Source organism: Natrix helvetica (genome assembly GCF_964273705.1).
Source record: "Natrix helvetica genome assembly, chromosome: Z".
In the NCBI taxonomy this organism is placed as follows: Eukaryota; Metazoa; Chordata; class Lepidosauria; order Squamata; family Natricidae; genus Natrix; species Natrix helvetica.
In genome coordinates, this window is record NC_138554.1 from 80891602 (window position 1) to 80909671 (window position 18070).

The following is an 18070-nucleotide window of genomic DNA, read 5'->3' on the forward strand; positions in this document are numbered from 1 at the left end:
AAATGAGAATCTGAATATTATTTGGTATGGAATATATGTATAAATGGTTAGAAGAAAGATGTAAAGATTAGGAAAGCATCAAGGGAAGAAAGACTGAAGAATTAGAAAATAGGTACAAAGCCATATAAATAGACATGATATAAAATGTAAGATGTACTGTATATAAATTAGTAGATTAGTATGTATAAAAGAAATATATGTACATATGTATGGATATAAAGGGAAAATGGTATAACAGATGTATACCGATGCAGAAATGTTGCAAAGGTGATAACTGTGTTATAAAACTGGAAAAAAACTGTTCAATAAAAATTATTATAAAAAAATATCCAAAAGACTCTTTCTTAAATACTTATTTAAATCAAGTTTGCCAAGGATTATCCTTCATTTTTCTTATCTAATTAGTAAATCTGAGGAAATGTATTTATAACTGAGAGCAATTTATAACATCACAAAATAGATTATATTGTAAATTGCAAATGCAGTAGCTTTAATATACAAAATGATACATAATATTCACAATCACTATCAGGTTGTTGATCTAATAGCAATATTAGTTATCCACTTCACTGTTCCTGTGTCCTATCAATCATCCTTTCTCTTTTGCTTGGTCCACTTCTGCAATCCCCACAGCAGAACAATTCTATGTAGCCCAGAATTTTGTTAGAAAAACCAAAACTCAAATCTCAAAATTATCAATTATCAAGAAAACTAAAATAGTTTTCAAATGCTATTTTGATTAGAAAGAAATATGGTATTATCTTTGTTTCTCTTTTTTTCTGTCTCATCTACCAGGGCTATGAATAGGTTATTTTTCATCTGTGCTTTGCACAACAATTTTTCAATATATAGTATTCAGTATATTAGGCTACTCTTCCAATTCACTGAATTTACTGAAATAGAGGAAGCACAAAACAATAACTTTACTGTTGATTTACTTACCACATTGGTTCGGGGAGCTGGAGTTGGAGCAGAGGATGCAGTGGGCTTGTTTCCCCCAGAGGGAACAGTTTGATATGCAGGCACAGAAGGAAAAGAAGGAGCACTGGGTTCTCTGGCAATAGTCTGTTGCAAATCTCTTAAAATAGAAGCATAATAAAAATGGAAGGTGAACATGGAGCATTAGAACTTTAGCCTACAATAGAACATCTGGGATGTATTTTGTATTGGGATCTTGATTTCAGTGTCCCAGAGGGAAAACCCCTAATTAATATTCATTCCAAGTCAAGTCCTAATTAAATTCACCTTCATTTAGCTACAGTCTAGCATTATTAGATTTAGAGTCACACAGAAGTGTTTTTCTTGGATGAAAAGGCATTTAAGAGATACAAGAATATAACTTTTTGAAGGACTCTTAATAATTTTATAAAATATTAAAGCAATACTCCAGACTGAAAACATTAGATTTTGTTTCAAGCACTGCTTTTACACCTATAAAAGATGTTCTATTTATCCCCAATTCTCAAAATGGAATACAGTATGTTTATAAGTATAAATAGTAGGCACAGTAGAGAGAATGCAGAAAAAGAAAGTTCCATGTTTAATCTAGAGAACTAGGCTTCTCAATCTATATTCATAAAATTTGATGGCTAACAATATATATTTTAGGAATGGCAGCATAGGTTAAATATATGCAAAGTGGTAAATCACAAAATATGGGGGAAATTCAGTTAAAAATCATGTAATGGTAACACTGTTTTGCTATTTGAAGACCAGAAATGGAAAAGTTGTAACTCTCCAACTGTTAGGTTTAAGAACAAGCAAACATGGATGGGTGGGGCTGATGTTGCGGTGATACGGTGGTCTTAGCGGGGCTGTGATAAGTCAGCCAAATTCTACCTGTCAGGAGGCCCCCCAGGGGGCCAAAGGTCACCCTGGAGAGGTGACGAAGAGGGGACACAGCTTGGATCGCAAGGAGAAAAGCAACCCCTTGCAGGTCTGGAGGAAGCCCTCAAACTGGCAGTGATCTGGGTGAGATTTTTTTCTTTTCTAACTCCTGGAAGGAATTTCCCCCCATTTCTTATTTTATTTTTTGAGAGAATGACTCAAGAGGGCGAGACAGGGTGTTCTTTTTCCCACTCCCCAAAGCTTAGCAGCGACTAAGATTCTGAGCCTTTAACACATCTGGAAAAAGTTTGATTTATTTTAAAAAATAAGAGACATAGGCTGAAATTACTGGAAAGCCTGAACTGATTCCCTTTGTTTTTTCCCACATTTTAAAAAAATGGAACTGATTCTATGGTTATTAAATTTGGATGAACTTTTACAAAAATATTTTTTAAATACTGTAGCAAAAAGGGAAAATTTAAGTGAGATCGACACCTACTGGTTGGAGAGGATACTACAAGTGAAAGGAAAAAGTCTGTTATGACTAGGGTGGCTATTTTTGGAAAGGAGTTTGAAACAAAATAGCACCTGAAGATTGTTTACTTTGAAGGTTTGGAGATACAGAGTGAAAATATTGAAATGCTTTGAACTATGCTTTGAATTATTGTGGATTACAAATTGAACTAGCAAAGTAAAGAACAGAAACAGCTTGGATTTTTTTTGAGACTAAGTGGATGATTTCTCTTTTGTCTATCCCCCCCCCCCTCTTTTTTGGTTCCTGGACTGGCTAGATACTGCAAATAGTATGTTTTGTGTCTCCCCACTCTTTGGGATTATAAATATATTGAACAGTGAACTGAGATCTATAAAGTCTTGGGGAATTGGTGGGCCTTGTGAATTACAAATATCTACTACTGAGAGAAGAATACCTGTAAACTGTTTACTACAAATATAATTAACAAAGTGAAACAGAGAAGCAGCTGTGAACTTTGAACAATGAACTGAGACTTACAATGGCTTGGGAAATTGGTGGACCTTGTGGATTATAGATACTCATTACTGAGAGAAGAAGAAGAAAAATAATTATTTGCAAAGAAGCATTTCACACTACTATGGGATTAAATATTGGACTGATCTGGTGGATTTTAAAAATTGTAAGATTGTGATACTGGTGGGAAATTGGAAGAGAAAAAAGTGTTCTTTCTTTGGTTTAAAATAGGGGTTAAGTTCTAAATTAACCTGATTAATAGAGACAAGTAGATACAAGCAGAAATGGCAAATAATCCAAACCTAAACAAATTAGCACATCTGCAACATCAGCAGCAACATCAGCAGCAGCATCAAGTCCATCAAATCAAAGATCGATAGAGAGCATGTTACAAGGAGAAAAATCAAATTCATTCCAAAAAGATGTGATGATGATGTTCGAATCTTTACAGGAAGCATAACAAAGAATCATAACAAGGTGAAGAGTGAGTTGGGAGAGGTGAAAGAAACAATACACAATATGAATGAAAAAATAGGGAATTTCCAACAGGTGATAGAAAAAAATGAACAAAGGATTCAGGTAACAGAAGAAAAATCAGAACAAGCAGAGAAAAAATGGAGAAAATGAACCTAAGGCTTACACAGGAAAATTAAGAGTTGGAGGAAAACGTGATTTTGTTGCAAGTGGAAAAGGCCACTTCCTTTGTGAGATTTCAAAACAGATGAAGAAAAAGGAGACCTACCTGATATAATGACAGAATTGTTGGCAAATTATTATTATTATTATTATTATTATTATTATTATTATTATTTATTCACATTTCTAAACCGCCCCCTCTCCCAAAAAGGGACTCGGGGCGGTGTACAATCCACAATAAATCACAGATAAAATACAAATATAAATAGGGCTATAAATATATGTATGTGGAGGAGGTTAAAATTAAGAGTACTGTACAGAAGAATAAATAAATATAGGCTAAAAGCCCTAAAAACAATTAAAACTAAAACATTACCCTTAAAATAACCATATGAGAATATACTACCAGGAGTTCATAGATGTAACATTTATAATCATGCCAGGCCAGCTAGTCGGAACAGGTGAGTCTTCAATTTTTGACGGAAGGAGCGGAAGTCCGAGGTGGTTCTAATGTCGGGGGGGGAGGTCATTCCAGAGGGTTGGGCCCATCACAGAGAAGGCTCTACTCCTCGGCGCCGCCCGCTGGCATTGCCTAGTGGACGGCACTTGGAGAAGGCCCTCTCTGTGAGAGCGGATTGGCCGCAGGGATGTATGTGGGAGGATGCGATCCCGCAAGTAACTAGGTCCTGAGCCATGGAGCGCTTTAAAGATAGTAATCAGGACCTTGAAACGCACCCGAAAAACCACAGGTAGCCAGTGCAGCTCGCGCAGGAGCGGTGTTACGTGGGAGTATCTAGACCTCCCCATGATAACCCGCGCGGCCGCGTTCTGGACTAGCTGCAGTCTCCGGGCGCGTCCCAAGGGAAGCCCCATGTAGAGAGCATTACAGTAATCTAGGCGAGACGTCACCAGCGCATGAGTGACCATGCGTAGGGCATCTCGGTCCAGTAGGGGGCGCAATTGGCGCACCAGGCGAACCTGGTGGAACGCCCCCCTTGCCACGGCTGCCACATGGTCATCCATTGACAGCCGGGCATCTAGGAGGACGCCCAAATTGCGCGCCCGTTCCACAGGGGGCAGTAGCTCGTCCCCTATGGCCAGCGATGGAGTCAGCTGGCTGAACCGAGGTGCCGGAAGCCACAGCCACTCAGTCTTGGAGGGGTTGAGTTTGAGTCTGTTGTCCCCCATCCAGACCCCGACGGCTTCCAGACACCAGGACATCACTGCAACAGCCTCATTGGGGTGGTTTGGGGTTGAAATGTACAGCTGCGTATCATCAGCGTACAGATGGTATTCAACCCCAAAACCACAGATGATCTCGCCCAGCGGCTTCACATATGCATTGAACAGAAGGGGCGAGAGAACCGACCCCTGCGGCACCCCACAAGAGAGTGGCCTCGGGGTCGATCTCTGCCCCCCTGTCAACACATATTGTATCCGGCCGGAGAGGTAAGAGTCGAACCACCGTAACACGGTGCCTCCGACTCCCATCCCCTCCAGCCGGCGCAGAAGGATACCATGGTCGATGGTATCAAAAGCCGCTGAGAGATCTAATAGGACCAGGATAGAGGAGCAACCTCTATCTCTGGCCCTCCAGAGATCATCAACCAACGCGACCAAGGCTGTCTCAGTGCTGTGCCCGGGTCGGAAGCCGGACTGGCGTGGGTCTAGATAATCGGATTCATCGAGGTGACGCGGAAACTGCTGCGCCACCACATTCTCAACAACCTTCGCCAAAAAAGGGAGGTTGGAGACTGGACGATAATTAGCTAGCTCCATTGGGTCGAGTGAAGGCCTCTTGAGTAAGGGCCTCACCACCGCCTCTTTCAAGACGGTATGCCTTACAAATTACAAAACAGGAAATGCAGGCAGAAATTGATGAAATATTTCAAATACATACAATCTACACAAGAAGACATACTCTCCCAAGAGAAGTTAATGTCATATTTGTCAAGATGATGATAAGAGTTGAAGTACTCAAAAAAGCAAGAAAGGAACTATTTCAATATAAAGGCAAAGAAATTGTGGTGCTGCAAAAGGTGCCAAGAAGAGTAAAAAAACCTAAGAAAACAATACCAATTCCTGACAGGTCAGCTGATCAAATATAATGTAAATTTCAGATGGTTGAGACCAGAGGGAATTTTAGTAACTTGGTATGAAAAAAGATACAGATTGGACTCATTAGATTAGATGCACATGAATTCTATGAATATCAATTTGGAACTACTGAAGAACAGGAAAGGGGAGAACAAGTAGAACATAAAGGACAAAAAGAACCAGTAAATTTGGAAAAGACTATACGGCGAGAAGAAAGTGAGGCTGAGAAAATAGAACAAGTAGAATGAGAAGGAGCAAAAGCAAAGGAACAAACAAGAGAAATAAAATCAACTAGACAATACGACCTATATATGTGAGAAGATTGAAGAAGAATTAAAGATGCTATCAATTAACATAAATGAATTGAATTCACTAATGAAAAGGGGAAAAAAAACTTTCACAAAATTTCAAAAATTAAAATTTGATTTAATTTGTCTCCAAGAAGTCCATATTAAAAAACTATATAGTAAGCTTTTAGAATACCACAAAATGGGAAAAGTACATTTCTCATTAGCACAACAAAAGAAAAGGGGGATGATTTTATATATAAAGGAAACAATAAATGCCAAGCAAATATACACAGATAAAAAGGGGAGAATTTTGATGGTGGAGGTAATAATAAACCCAAAACAACTACTGTTGATAGTAATATACACGCCAAATAATAATAAAAAATCTATTTAAAAAACTTCATATGAAAATAACTGAAATGGATTAGGAAAACATTTGTATGTTAGGGACTTCGATGCAATTGTGGGCGCAAAATTGGATTACAGAAGTAGGGAAATAGGTAAAAAGGCACATAATGCCACTAGGACTTTCTTTAAAATGACAGAACTATCACATCAAGATGCATGATGAGAGATTTATTAATATGATAACGGCAATATACAATAAACAAATAGCAAAGGTGTTGGTAAATGAAGATACGACTGAGAATTTTAACTTTAAAAAAGGCACAAGACAAAGATGTCCACTATCTCCTTCACTATTTATTTTGACAAGATACAGAAATTAAAGGTATGGAAATAAAAAAGGAACAATATAAACTACAGGCATTTGCAGATGATTTGGTCTTTATCTTGGAAGACCCACAAGAAAATGGACTTAATTGGGAAAATAGAAGAATATGATGAAATTGCAGGACTGAAACTAAATAAAAGAAAAAAACAAAACAATAGTTTAAAATGTTATAGACATACAGAAAAAAGAACTAACGAGGAAAATAGGTATACAGATAGTCAAGAAAGTTAGGAATTCAATTAATGGCAAGGTATATAATGATTAAAGAAGATAATTATTATAAATTGTTGCAACAAATTAAAACGGATTTGGAGATGTGGAAAAATATACAATTATCATTGATAGGAAGAGTAGCCACTATAAAAATGAATATCTTGCCAAGATTACTATATTCATTTCAAACAACACCAATAAAAATGGGAAAAATATTTTGAAGAATTAAATAAAACAATATTATAATATATTTGGCAAGGGAAAAAGTAATAAGTTTGAAAATGTTGCAAGATTCTAAAAATAGAGGTGGTTTTGGGCTATCAAATTGGGAATTGTACTACTAGTCTTCGATACTTAGTTGGGTGAAAGAATGGATTAGCTTGGATTGGAAGACTATCGACCTTGGAGGGACATGATCTTGAATTAGGTTGGCATGCTTTTTTATGGTATGGAAGAAATAAAATACATAGCTATTTCCAAAAACACTATGTTAAGAATGCATTATTATTAATATGGGAGAAAATAAAAGAACAACATTATTTGAAAATACCCGTTTGGCTCTCCACAATGGAGGCACTGATTTACCCAATGTTATTATTGATATAGAGAATGTTACCAGATATAAAGATGTTTTAAATAAAAAGGGGGACCTTAAAATCAAGCAGGAATTGAGCGAGCAACAAATTGAGATAACATGATTAGTCATATGTGCAGATACAATCTAGATACAAAAAGGAAGTTAAAATGTATGGTTTGTATAAAGAATTAACAAAATTAAATCAGATATTAATAGGGACAATGAAAAAATTAATAAAGAAAATATATGTATTAAGATGGAAGAGGAACAAGTAAAAGAGACAATGATAGTATGGGCTAAAAATTTTGACTATTCCATTGAGTTAGATAAATGGCAGGGATTATGGGATAGAAATTATAAATTAACAATGTCTACTGCATATAAAGAAAATCTTTATAAAATGTTTTATAGATGGCATTTTCTGCCCTCAAGGTTAGCAAACTTGTTTAAGAATAAATCTGCAAAATGTTGGAAATGTCATAAGATACCTGGTTCATACTATCATATGTGGTGGACATGCCAAAAAGTGAAAAAATATTAGACAAGATGAAACTGTTACAACAAATCAAATTGTCAACTTGCGAAGCATTCCTGACCTGCTCTCGAGTTACCATAGACAGGGGTATGGGGAATCGAACATTGCAGCTGCATTGAGGAACTTGCACTTCAGTCAAAACAAAGCACATTCCAGCCGAAGGGACCTCTATAACCCACGAAAGTGCTTCATTGGAGAATGTGACTGATGACACACCTTGGGGGGAGGGGGAAACAGGATCAGAGCCAGGACGCGAATTAAGTGAGGTCAGAGTTCGCTTCACTTGGTCCGTGCTGACATGAAACTACTAATAAATAACTAGATTTCTTTTGAAGCTTGGCTTGAGGCTCATGATTTAATTAGGGCATTTAATCAGAACTGCCCCGACTGCTAGGGAAGATACACCCAGTATTCCATAATTCCATTTTAAAACCCGTGATCGGGTCAACCCCGAGGCCACTATTTCATGAGCCCTATCTCATGACATTATATGAAAATACCAGTCTGGCTCTCCACAATGAAGGCACTGATACATCCGAATGTGATTAATATGGAAAAAAATGTAAGGAATAAGTACATTTTGAATGATAAAGGGGATCTGAAATCTAAACAAGAACTGACTAATTAAGGGATTGATTTAGCATGGTGGCCACACGTGCAAATACAATTAAGATATGAGAAAGATGCAGAATGTATGGTTTCTATAAAGAACCAACAGAACTACACCAGATATTACTAGGTAGATGAAAAATTAATTTAAAAATGTATAGCTACTTATTGAGCATTAAAATGGAAAAAGAGCAAGTCAAAGAAACAATGATAAGATGGGCTAAAAATTTTGGTTACTCAATAGAATTAGATAAATGGCAGAAATTGTGGGACAGAAACTGTAAACTAACAATGTCAACGGCCTATAAGGAAAATATATACACAATGTTTTATAGGTGACATTAACCACCAGTGAGGTTAGCAAAGATGTTTGGAAACTTATCAGCTAAATGTTGGAAGTATAATCAGATACCAGGTTCATATTATCATATATGATGGACATGCCCAAAGGCAAAAAATATTGGACTAAAATATATACTTGGTTAGAAAAATGATAAAGCAACACATAATTTGAAACCAGAAATATTTCTGCTGGGGATATTACCCGAACAGTATAAAAAAGGGAATACATATTTAATATGCATGTAGTAATGGCAGCAAGAATAGTGTTTCCACAACAGTGGAAAAATGATGAGGTCCTGACAGATGAAAGTGTAATAAAAAAATATTAGAATGTGCTGAGATGGCTAGATTGACACTTAAGATAAAAGAAAAGGAAGAAACAGAATATTTTTTAATGTGGGATTTATTTTACCAACAGTTAACTAACAGAAACAGTTAGAATCTAAAAAGAATTTTAAAAGATAATAGAAATTTGTACTGAAAATATTGTAAGATGGACAAACTATTTGTATTATTGTTTTGTGATTAATATTGATATGTTTATTAAGATTACTAATAGGATTATGTTTATTATTGTATCTTTACTTAAAATTAATTGTACCCAGACAACATGCTGTTCAAATAGACATGAATTTATTATGTTTTAAAGAAAAATGTACCAATAAAACATATATTCCAAAAAAAAAGAACAAGCAAACATTGTGTACAAATATCAATAACTACACAGTATCACAACTGTCCTCAAGATCTGTCAGACAAAAATACATACACTGTTTAATTAACTTATTGAATTAATTGCACATTAGTTGCTTTATCTCGAGGATAACCAAGAAAATATCTGACCTAACTTAGAAAACATTCTATAATTCTATATATTACAAAAACATAAATAATGATTCTATAATTAATCAACATCTTGATAATTGTAAAAAAGAAGCATTACCTATTATTTTCCAGCTCGGCTATTATGAACAAATCTGTATTATGTGAAAGAACATTCAGTTTAAGCTGTTTTAATTACAAAGCTCTCTTTCCTTAAAATCAGCAGCCAGAAGCAAGTATTTTTTACAGTATTTGTAAAGGCTTACTTCAGAAGTTCATCTCTTTCTGTTTTGCGGGCAAACACAATGTCACTGCATTTGTTTTGGAATTTCAAAAGGATTTCAGTCAATTCGTTATAGAACTGGAAAGGAAAAAAACAATGCATATATTCATACACCCACACATACACGTGTGTGTGTATACATAGATGTATAAATTTCTGTATAAACATAAGGTAAAGGTTCTCCTTGCACATATGTGCTAGTTGTTCCAGACTCTAGGGGGCGGTGCTCATCTCCGTTTAAAAGCCGAAGAGCCAGCACTGTCTGATGACGTCTCCGTGGTCATGTGGCTGGCATGACTAAATGCTGAAGGCACACGGAGCACTGTTCCCTATTTTTCTTCTTGTATTTTTTGTGGGTTTTCGAACTGCTAGGCTGCCAGAAGCTGGGACAAGTAATGGGAGCTCTTTCCATTATGCGGCTCTAGAGATTCGAACAGCCGAACTGTTGACCTTTCTGACAGACAAGCTCAGCATCTTAGCCACTGAGCCACCACGGTCACAGATCTAAATTTATTTTAATGGCAGAAAAATATATTGGTGAAAACATTTAATACAATTGTAGTTTTATCAATCTATATGAAATAGTTTGATGGAACAAATACCAAGCAAATCTGCAAAATAAGCAAATAAAATGGTTCAATTAAAATGTATTGCAGTATGTGTTACCGTATTTTTCCGAAGTATAAGATGCACCATTTTCTCCCCAAAAAGAGGGTGAAAATGTGGGAGCATATTATACACTGAATACAGCATTTTTGGCCTCCTGAAACCCAACCCCTTCACAAAAATGGATGTGCAGAATGTTTGGGACGCCTGGAAAGTGCTCATGGGGGCTGTGGAGGGCAAAAACAAGTGAAAAACAGGCCATTTTTGCTTGTTTTAACCCCCCTAGCCCCCAGGAGCACTCTACAAGCCTCCTAAAGGTTATGCATGCCCCCTTTTTGGCAAAAAATGGGCTGTTTTTGCTCGTTTTGCCCCCCCCCCGGAGCACTCTACAAGTCTCTTAAAGGCTATGCATGCCCTTTTGGGGGGCAAAAAACAGGCCCGTTTGTTTCCCCCCCCCAGCCCCCCAGGAGCACTTTGCAAACCTCTCAAACTCTCTGTATGCCCTGTTTTTCACAAAAAATGAGGCGTGCAGAGGGTTTGGGAGGTCTGCAGAGTGCAAAAACTTTTTTAAATTTTACCTCTTCAAAATCTTGGTACGTCTTATACTCCGAAAAATACGGTATATAAAAGCTCTTCTTGATATTATCTCCTACCATGCAGAGTGCTTTAAATTCAGTAGGAATTTTAACTGGTCATGGAAGACTGCATAAATCATGGTATGTAATCTTTGTAATACTATCCAAAGCAACACTTTTACCTTGATTATTGAAAGCATTTCTCTACTTCAATCATCAATCAATATTATAATTTTAATAGATACTGAATATCATCTTTTTTAAACTACATTATATTCCCATTTACTGTAAAAAAGCCCTAGTCTGTTAGATCCCTAAAAGTGATACTTCCATTCAAGGGGATGTGTGGGCTTGGATTCGATTTATTAGCAGTGCCTGTGACACTGATATTTTACAACTTGTTTTCTGACACTGAATCTTTTGGGGAATGTTTATGATGGCCATGTGGAATGGTTCACTTTAATGTCTAATGGAAGATAGCCATGAGAATTTATGCTTATCTGATTCTCAGGGCAGCTGGTAAAGGAACCATCTTCACATGTGTATATTGGCTAAAATCTGCATTCTGACTAATGGGAGGGGTCTCTACTGCTTTAATTCTATTTGCCTTGTCTAAGGGGATTCAGACGTTGCTTTGAACTTATTGTTTTGAAATACTTCATTTCAAGAAACTTGATTTTCTTAAGTTAGAAGGAGAGGCAATCCTTATAGTCATTGCAATATGTATATATGTATGTATGTATGTATGTATGTATGTATGTATGTATGTATGTATGTATGTATGTATATTTAATGCCAAGGACATGCCATGCTAACCTTGCTGAAATGGGATTTCTAGTTTCCAGAAAGAAACCTTACAAAAATAAATATTGGATGACATACATGGTGCATCCTGATGCATGAAATAATTGAAAAGCAGGAAGGTACCATCAAACTATGTATTGCATAATGACAAAACCATTTTCTAGAATTGGCTCCTAAGATTTGTTATTCTCACAAATTGTCTATTATCTTCTTATATCCTCTAACAGGTAGACATTTTTTTATTAATCTAAGTTAATTTACTAACTTTGTTTAATCCTTTTGTTCTATTTTGCTCTAGTTTCTGTGATAAAAGTATGATGCTACAAAATATCCTTTAACATCTAGCAAAATTTTCAATTCAAAACTGGCATTTTTGCAATACATGACCCATATATTCATTCAAGGACTTTTCCAAGTTGCTTATTTAACTTATGCTCTATTAAGCTTTTGAAAATCAGAAATAAAACACATCTATTGAGATATTATTAGTCTTGTTGACTCTTCTGTTACCATACCTTTGTGCCTTCTTTTAAGTTGGCTGTAAGTTCCACAAAGTTGTCATTAGCTATAGCTAAATTCTTCAGAACTTCTTCCCTTAAATTGGATTCATTATTTGACTGCTTCATCTTAGAAAATTCCTGATGAGAATTCTAAACATGAAACAGGATAAGATATAAGAAACCAACTGCAAAATATTTTGTTCCCTCAACTTAGACCTAAAGATTCTCTGTTGGAATAATAATTTAATATTACTGTCTTAGTAAAAAGCTACATCAGATAAGCCATTGTCTTACCTGAACGGGTGTTCTTTGTGAGTTGCAGGAGAATCCAAGCATGGGTTAACTTCAGTCCTTTAGTCTAGAAACTGAGTCAGAAAAAGTCTTGAACACGCCTTTTCTGCCCTCCGGAGTTCAAGTTTTTTAACGAGGCGCAGCCGAAAGGAACTATGTCCATGACGGAAATTATCTACTGCTAACAGGTAGGTTCCTTGCTAATCCTGGACCAACTGGTCACAGGGTGGGGTTGGATTCTCCCACAGTACACAGAGAACAGCCATTCAGGTAAGCCAATGAACTTTCTCCTGTGTGCTGCTTGGAGAATCCAAGCATGGGATATACCCAAGCTAAATTCTTATGGGCGGAAAGAAGACTGGTACAAGGCCCTGGAGGTGGACTCTCTGTAAAACTCGTTGCCCAAATGAAGCCTCATCTGAGGCCAACATGTCCAATTTGTAATGTTTGATGAAGGGTGTCAGGGAAGACCACGTCGCCACCCTGCAGATCTCTTCCTCCGAGGCCTGATTGGCCCAGGCTGCCGTGGTAGCCACACTCTTGGTGAAGTGGCCTGTGATACGTCTGGGTAGTGGTCGAGACTGGTACTCATAGGTCATAGCTATGCAGTCTGTCACCCAACTGCTTACGGTAGATGGAGTCACCTACTTGCCCATGGAGGCCGACTGAAAAGAAACAAGGAGCAACTCCAACTTGTGGAAGGATGCTGTCTGCTTAATATACTTGTAAAGCGCTCATCTGACATCCAGCAGGTGCCACTTCCTTTCCAATGGATGCGTTGTTCTCAGGCAGAAATGTGGAAGAATGATCTCCTGGCCCCGATGAAACCAAGAGTTTACTTTTGGAAGAAATGAAGGGTCCAATCTCAACACAACTCTGATTGCATGGAAAATGCAGAGGTGCCTCCTGATTGACAGGGCCGCTAGCTCTAACACCCTACTCGCTGAGATGATGGCGATGAGGAAGGCCACCTTAAATGTCAGAAGCCAAAGACTAACAGTTCCTAGTGGCTCAAATGGAGGTAAGGCCCTGTAATACCAAGGGAAGGTCCCAAGTGGGGTAACGATTGACCACCGGGGGGGTCCAGATTAGATGCCCCCTTTAAAAAACTACATACCCTAGGGTGGCACGTAAGTGACTGGTTGTCCACTCCTACCAGGACTGTGAACAGGGCCACTACCTGCATTTGAAGGGTAGTGGGGGCTAATCCCGTCCTGCAAAAATTTGAGATCTGTGGGATTGAAACTGTCAACGGGTCAATCCCCCTGCTCTGGCACCATCTGCTGAAGGTCGCCCAAGTGGCCTTATATATTCTGGTGGTAGAGGGATGTCTGGCCACCTGGATGGTATAGATGATCTTTCTGAAGAATTTGGCCCGACTTAGGATGTCCCTGTCAAGTGCCACACAGGTTGAAGCCACTGGGGCTCTGGATGGAGTAGAGCCCCTGGCTGAGGACAATACAGTCGTTGGGAATTCTCCAGGGACAGGAGATGGACAGATTGATGAGGTTGGCGTACCAGGGCCTCCTGGGCCAGTGGGGAGCTACAAGCAGCACTTCCGCTCCCTCTGCTAAGATCTTCTGGATGACTCTTAGAATGAGCAGGAGGGGCGGGAAGGCATACAGCAGGACCTGAGGCCAGGGACAGCAAAGTTGTTGACTCCCTCCATCCCCTGAACAGGAAACCTGGTGAAAAGGCACAGAGCAAGCTGTAAAGGAGGAGCACCAAATTAAGTGGAGAATGCATTTCCAAAATGGCGCAGGAGCAGTGAACCAGCCCTTGCAGCGCCTAAAGTTTCTTGTGGTGCCACTGGTGCCAGCGCAAAATTAAAACAACCTGTAACACAAAAAATAGTACTCGACATCGGCGAACCGGTTCTCCACTTGCTAGCCACCTGAAAATCGGCTAGCCCGAATGATCAGGCAATATCACCTGCCACCCAAGATCCCAGTCTGAAAGTGGGACGAAAACCAATGATCAGGGCAGTAGCGGTTTTGTCTGGCAGACTGGGGAAAACCAGCGCATTTACCAGCAGCTAAATAGCAGAAATGGGATTTTGCACACCAAATATCTCCAAAAGAATCCTATTATAAACTCACTGTAAGAAAACAGAGAATCCAAGTTGACAAAAACACCCCACCTATGCCTATGGAAAGAAATTGAATTAGAAAAGGTCTTGAATATGTCTCTTTCAGGCCAGACTGAGTTAAAAAACTAGATTCCAGAGGGCGAAAGAGATATGTTCAAGACTTTTTCTAACTCAGCCTTTAGGCTAATGGGCTTGGATGCTTGGATCCCATGCTTGCATTCTCCAAGCAGTGTGCAGGAGAATATGCCAGATCTTTGATCTAAAACACTTTAAAATAATTACCTGAATGGTGTTGAGCAGCTCCTCCTGTTTTCTCAGGGTTTCCTGTACTTTATGAGTAAGACCACCATAAAGATGATCCAATTCTGTGACAGAAATGGTTTCTTCATTTAAAGCACCATCCTCTGCTAGTGCTGTTAGGAATTTAGATGTCATGTCAAAGTTTACTGATTTGAGATCATTCTCAAGTTGTTCTCTCTGCTTTTTTACTTCATCCAAACTAGCTAGCAACGATTTTAGGATGTTAACTACCTAATAAAAGAAAATAAATTAGAAATAAAATTGGACATAATTTTTCATATTAATACTTTTTATCATATCTATATTGCTTAAGAATATGACAGCAATGCTGAGCCTAAATACAATTCAAATTAAGACCTTAGGAGTTCTTAAGACTGTTGACTCAGAAATAATTTATTCTGCGTAAAAACAGAATTTTATATGGAAAACCTGTTGGGCCATCTCTATTTAGTTAAATAGAATTATTATATGCAATTTTTGGAAGTTATTTAGGTGCTTTTTAGCAACAAGGGAAAATTTAAATGCATAAGCTGTCTAGAATACTTTTGCGAGTATGATGATACACAAGTAGTTAGTTAAATAAATAACTCATTTTCAAACATGAAAAGCCAATTGTATATATCAGTTTCATATTACCATGAAAATGCCTAATATGATCAGAAGCAATTACAGGATGAAAAGAACTAGAATAAACAGAACCAGTGTGATGTATTGTTAAAACTGGCAGTCCTAAGTTAAAGTTTCTCCTGTAAGCCTCAAAAGTTAACTGGAGAAGTCACTTTCTCTCACACCTCATAGGATTGTTTTTTGAGGAGGCAGGGGTGCTAGTGTGCAACTCTGAGCTGTTGAAAAGGTAAGATATAAAGCTAATAAATAAAGAACATCTCCAATTAGACTGTGTGTGCATGTGTGTATGCACGTGCTTGCATTCCTTTGTGTCACTATTGACTTCTGGTTACACATTACAAAATTATGAGATGAATCTATAAAAGCAGTAAACTGTGGTTCTGATCTTTAAAACTCATTTTTAATAGATCAAACTACTGTAAATCAAACAGTGATAATTATGAACCAACTAGAGTATCTAACTATTCACTGTGTGAGGTTAATAATATGTTATATATGTGCATGGCTTAGAAACAGTGAAAGGAGTAGGCAAATGGAATTTCGAAGTGTTTCAAAGTAGAGTCATACCATGTTATCAGATGCTACAATTTGGCTGTCAATTTATGATTTATATTGCTTTCTTTACTATTCTTACATAATATATAAGGTATCTAGCCTATAGCCTTGCTTAAACCAAGATTCTTTTGCATTCTGTTGGCCAAGAATTAGTGTTGCATATACCTCCAAATGCTTTGATTCCTTTTTTTAAATTGGGGTTTCCCCACAACAAATGTAATCATTAAAAATTTCCATTCATACCTCACTCCCTTGTATTGTTTTTGCTGGATTTGCTGATGGAATGGCTGCATTAAGTTCTTGTTCTGATTTAGATAATAATGAAATTGTATCTCGATGAGATTGGTACCGTTCCTTAACCTGTTTGTCAGCTTGTACTGCTTTATCCAGTACATTACGGAAATTGGTTCCTTCTATAAAAAAAGCCCAAAGAAAAATCTGTAGCTAAAATATGACATCTTACTAATTAGCAATATTAGTCCTTATCAACTACTTACAACCAAGAAAGCAATATTCTCATAAAGTCTCTTTAATCAGATAAAAGGAAAAATGACTAGAGCATCTTAGAAATTGAATTATTTTACTTTACTTAACTTAAGGCAACACTTCCATGATGTCTTTACATTTCTTTCTAACAGTCTCTTGGCACAAAAATGTTGCTACAATTCATCTGCTAAGGAGGAATACACTTCTGTTCTGGCTCTCCATTAGTTTGAAAATACAACATTCCTGGATTCTGGGAAACTGATTGTGTGAAATGGTTACCAATACTTTGTTAAATTGGTAGTTCCATGAATTTGATTGGGCCCCAGTCAGTTATCGTATATTCTTCCCAGTGTTGGAAAACATAATTTCACATAACTTTGTGGTTGATTTTAAAAGCTTTATTAAATTATGACAGATGTCATATACCCGGGATACCATATTGTGCCTTCTACTAGCAATCATTATAAATACACAAAGTTTCTATTCAGATGCTTGCTCAAAAATTAAAATTCTACAGTACAAAAGGTGAAATTCCTTCTAACACTTGAACAAGAATGGTTATTTGAAATCCAAATTTATTTAGCGACACATAACCCAGTTTCAGAGTGGTGGTGCTTCTATTTTCTAAACAGTATTTTTCTTGTCATGAAAACAAAACATTTGAGATAGCATAACAGACCTTGAAACAAAAAACTCCACCCTCATTTCTCATCTCAGGATCCTAACCTATACTAAGCACCACCTGCCAAAAACTGGTCAATGGGATGGTGTTTTTTAAATGAACATTTAAAAAATCAAATCACAAAAGAAGTTATTGGAAGGACAATACTTTTTAAAATGTGTGCTTGTTAAAATACTGAAAAACTATCAAACATTTGAATAGTATTGAGAAAAATTAGAAAGCCAAAAATGGAACCCAATGAAGGCAAAGATATTTAATCCATTTATTCTGAGTTGATATTTTGCTTCATTCAAGCCCTGTTTGCACTTGAATTATAAATACTTCCTGGAAATAATAGCATAAAAGTGGGCAATATTTTATTTTTTTCTAAAATTGAAATTAATCAACAATAAAATATTGTAATAATCATTTATTAAGGCAAGTTTATTATCTATCTTTACATTATGAATACTCAAGGATCAAAATAAATTAATATCTAGCTCTCTGAAATATAAAAGCAAAAGCATTAGTATCAATTTATTATATAAGATAATAATTAATCAACATCTTGTACTGCCAAAATCTACCATTTGTATGCTGACTCAACGTAATCAATTCAGATTG

At 37.0% G+C, this 18070-nt stretch overlaps 1 protein-coding gene across 2 annotated transcripts in view; it reads right to left on the minus strand.

The window, feature by feature from the left end:
- Window positions 1-18070, minus strand: part of PDCD6IP (programmed cell death 6 interacting protein) — a 73667-nt gene that overhangs the window by 17416 nt on the left and 38181 nt on the right. For both annotated transcript variants that reach the window (XM_081933457.1, XM_081933458.1), the window contains exons 12-16: window positions 16543-16712; window positions 15100-15348; window positions 12453-12587; window positions 9936-10030; window positions 943-1078 (exon numbers count right to left, since the gene is read on the minus strand). In XM_081933457.1, coding sequence (XP_081789583.1) covers window positions 943-1078; window positions 9936-10030; window positions 12453-12587; window positions 15100-15348; window positions 16543-16712 — 785 coding nt within the window. The remainder of the gene's footprint in view (window positions 1-942; window positions 1079-9935; window positions 10031-12452; window positions 12588-15099; window positions 15349-16542; window positions 16713-18070) is intronic.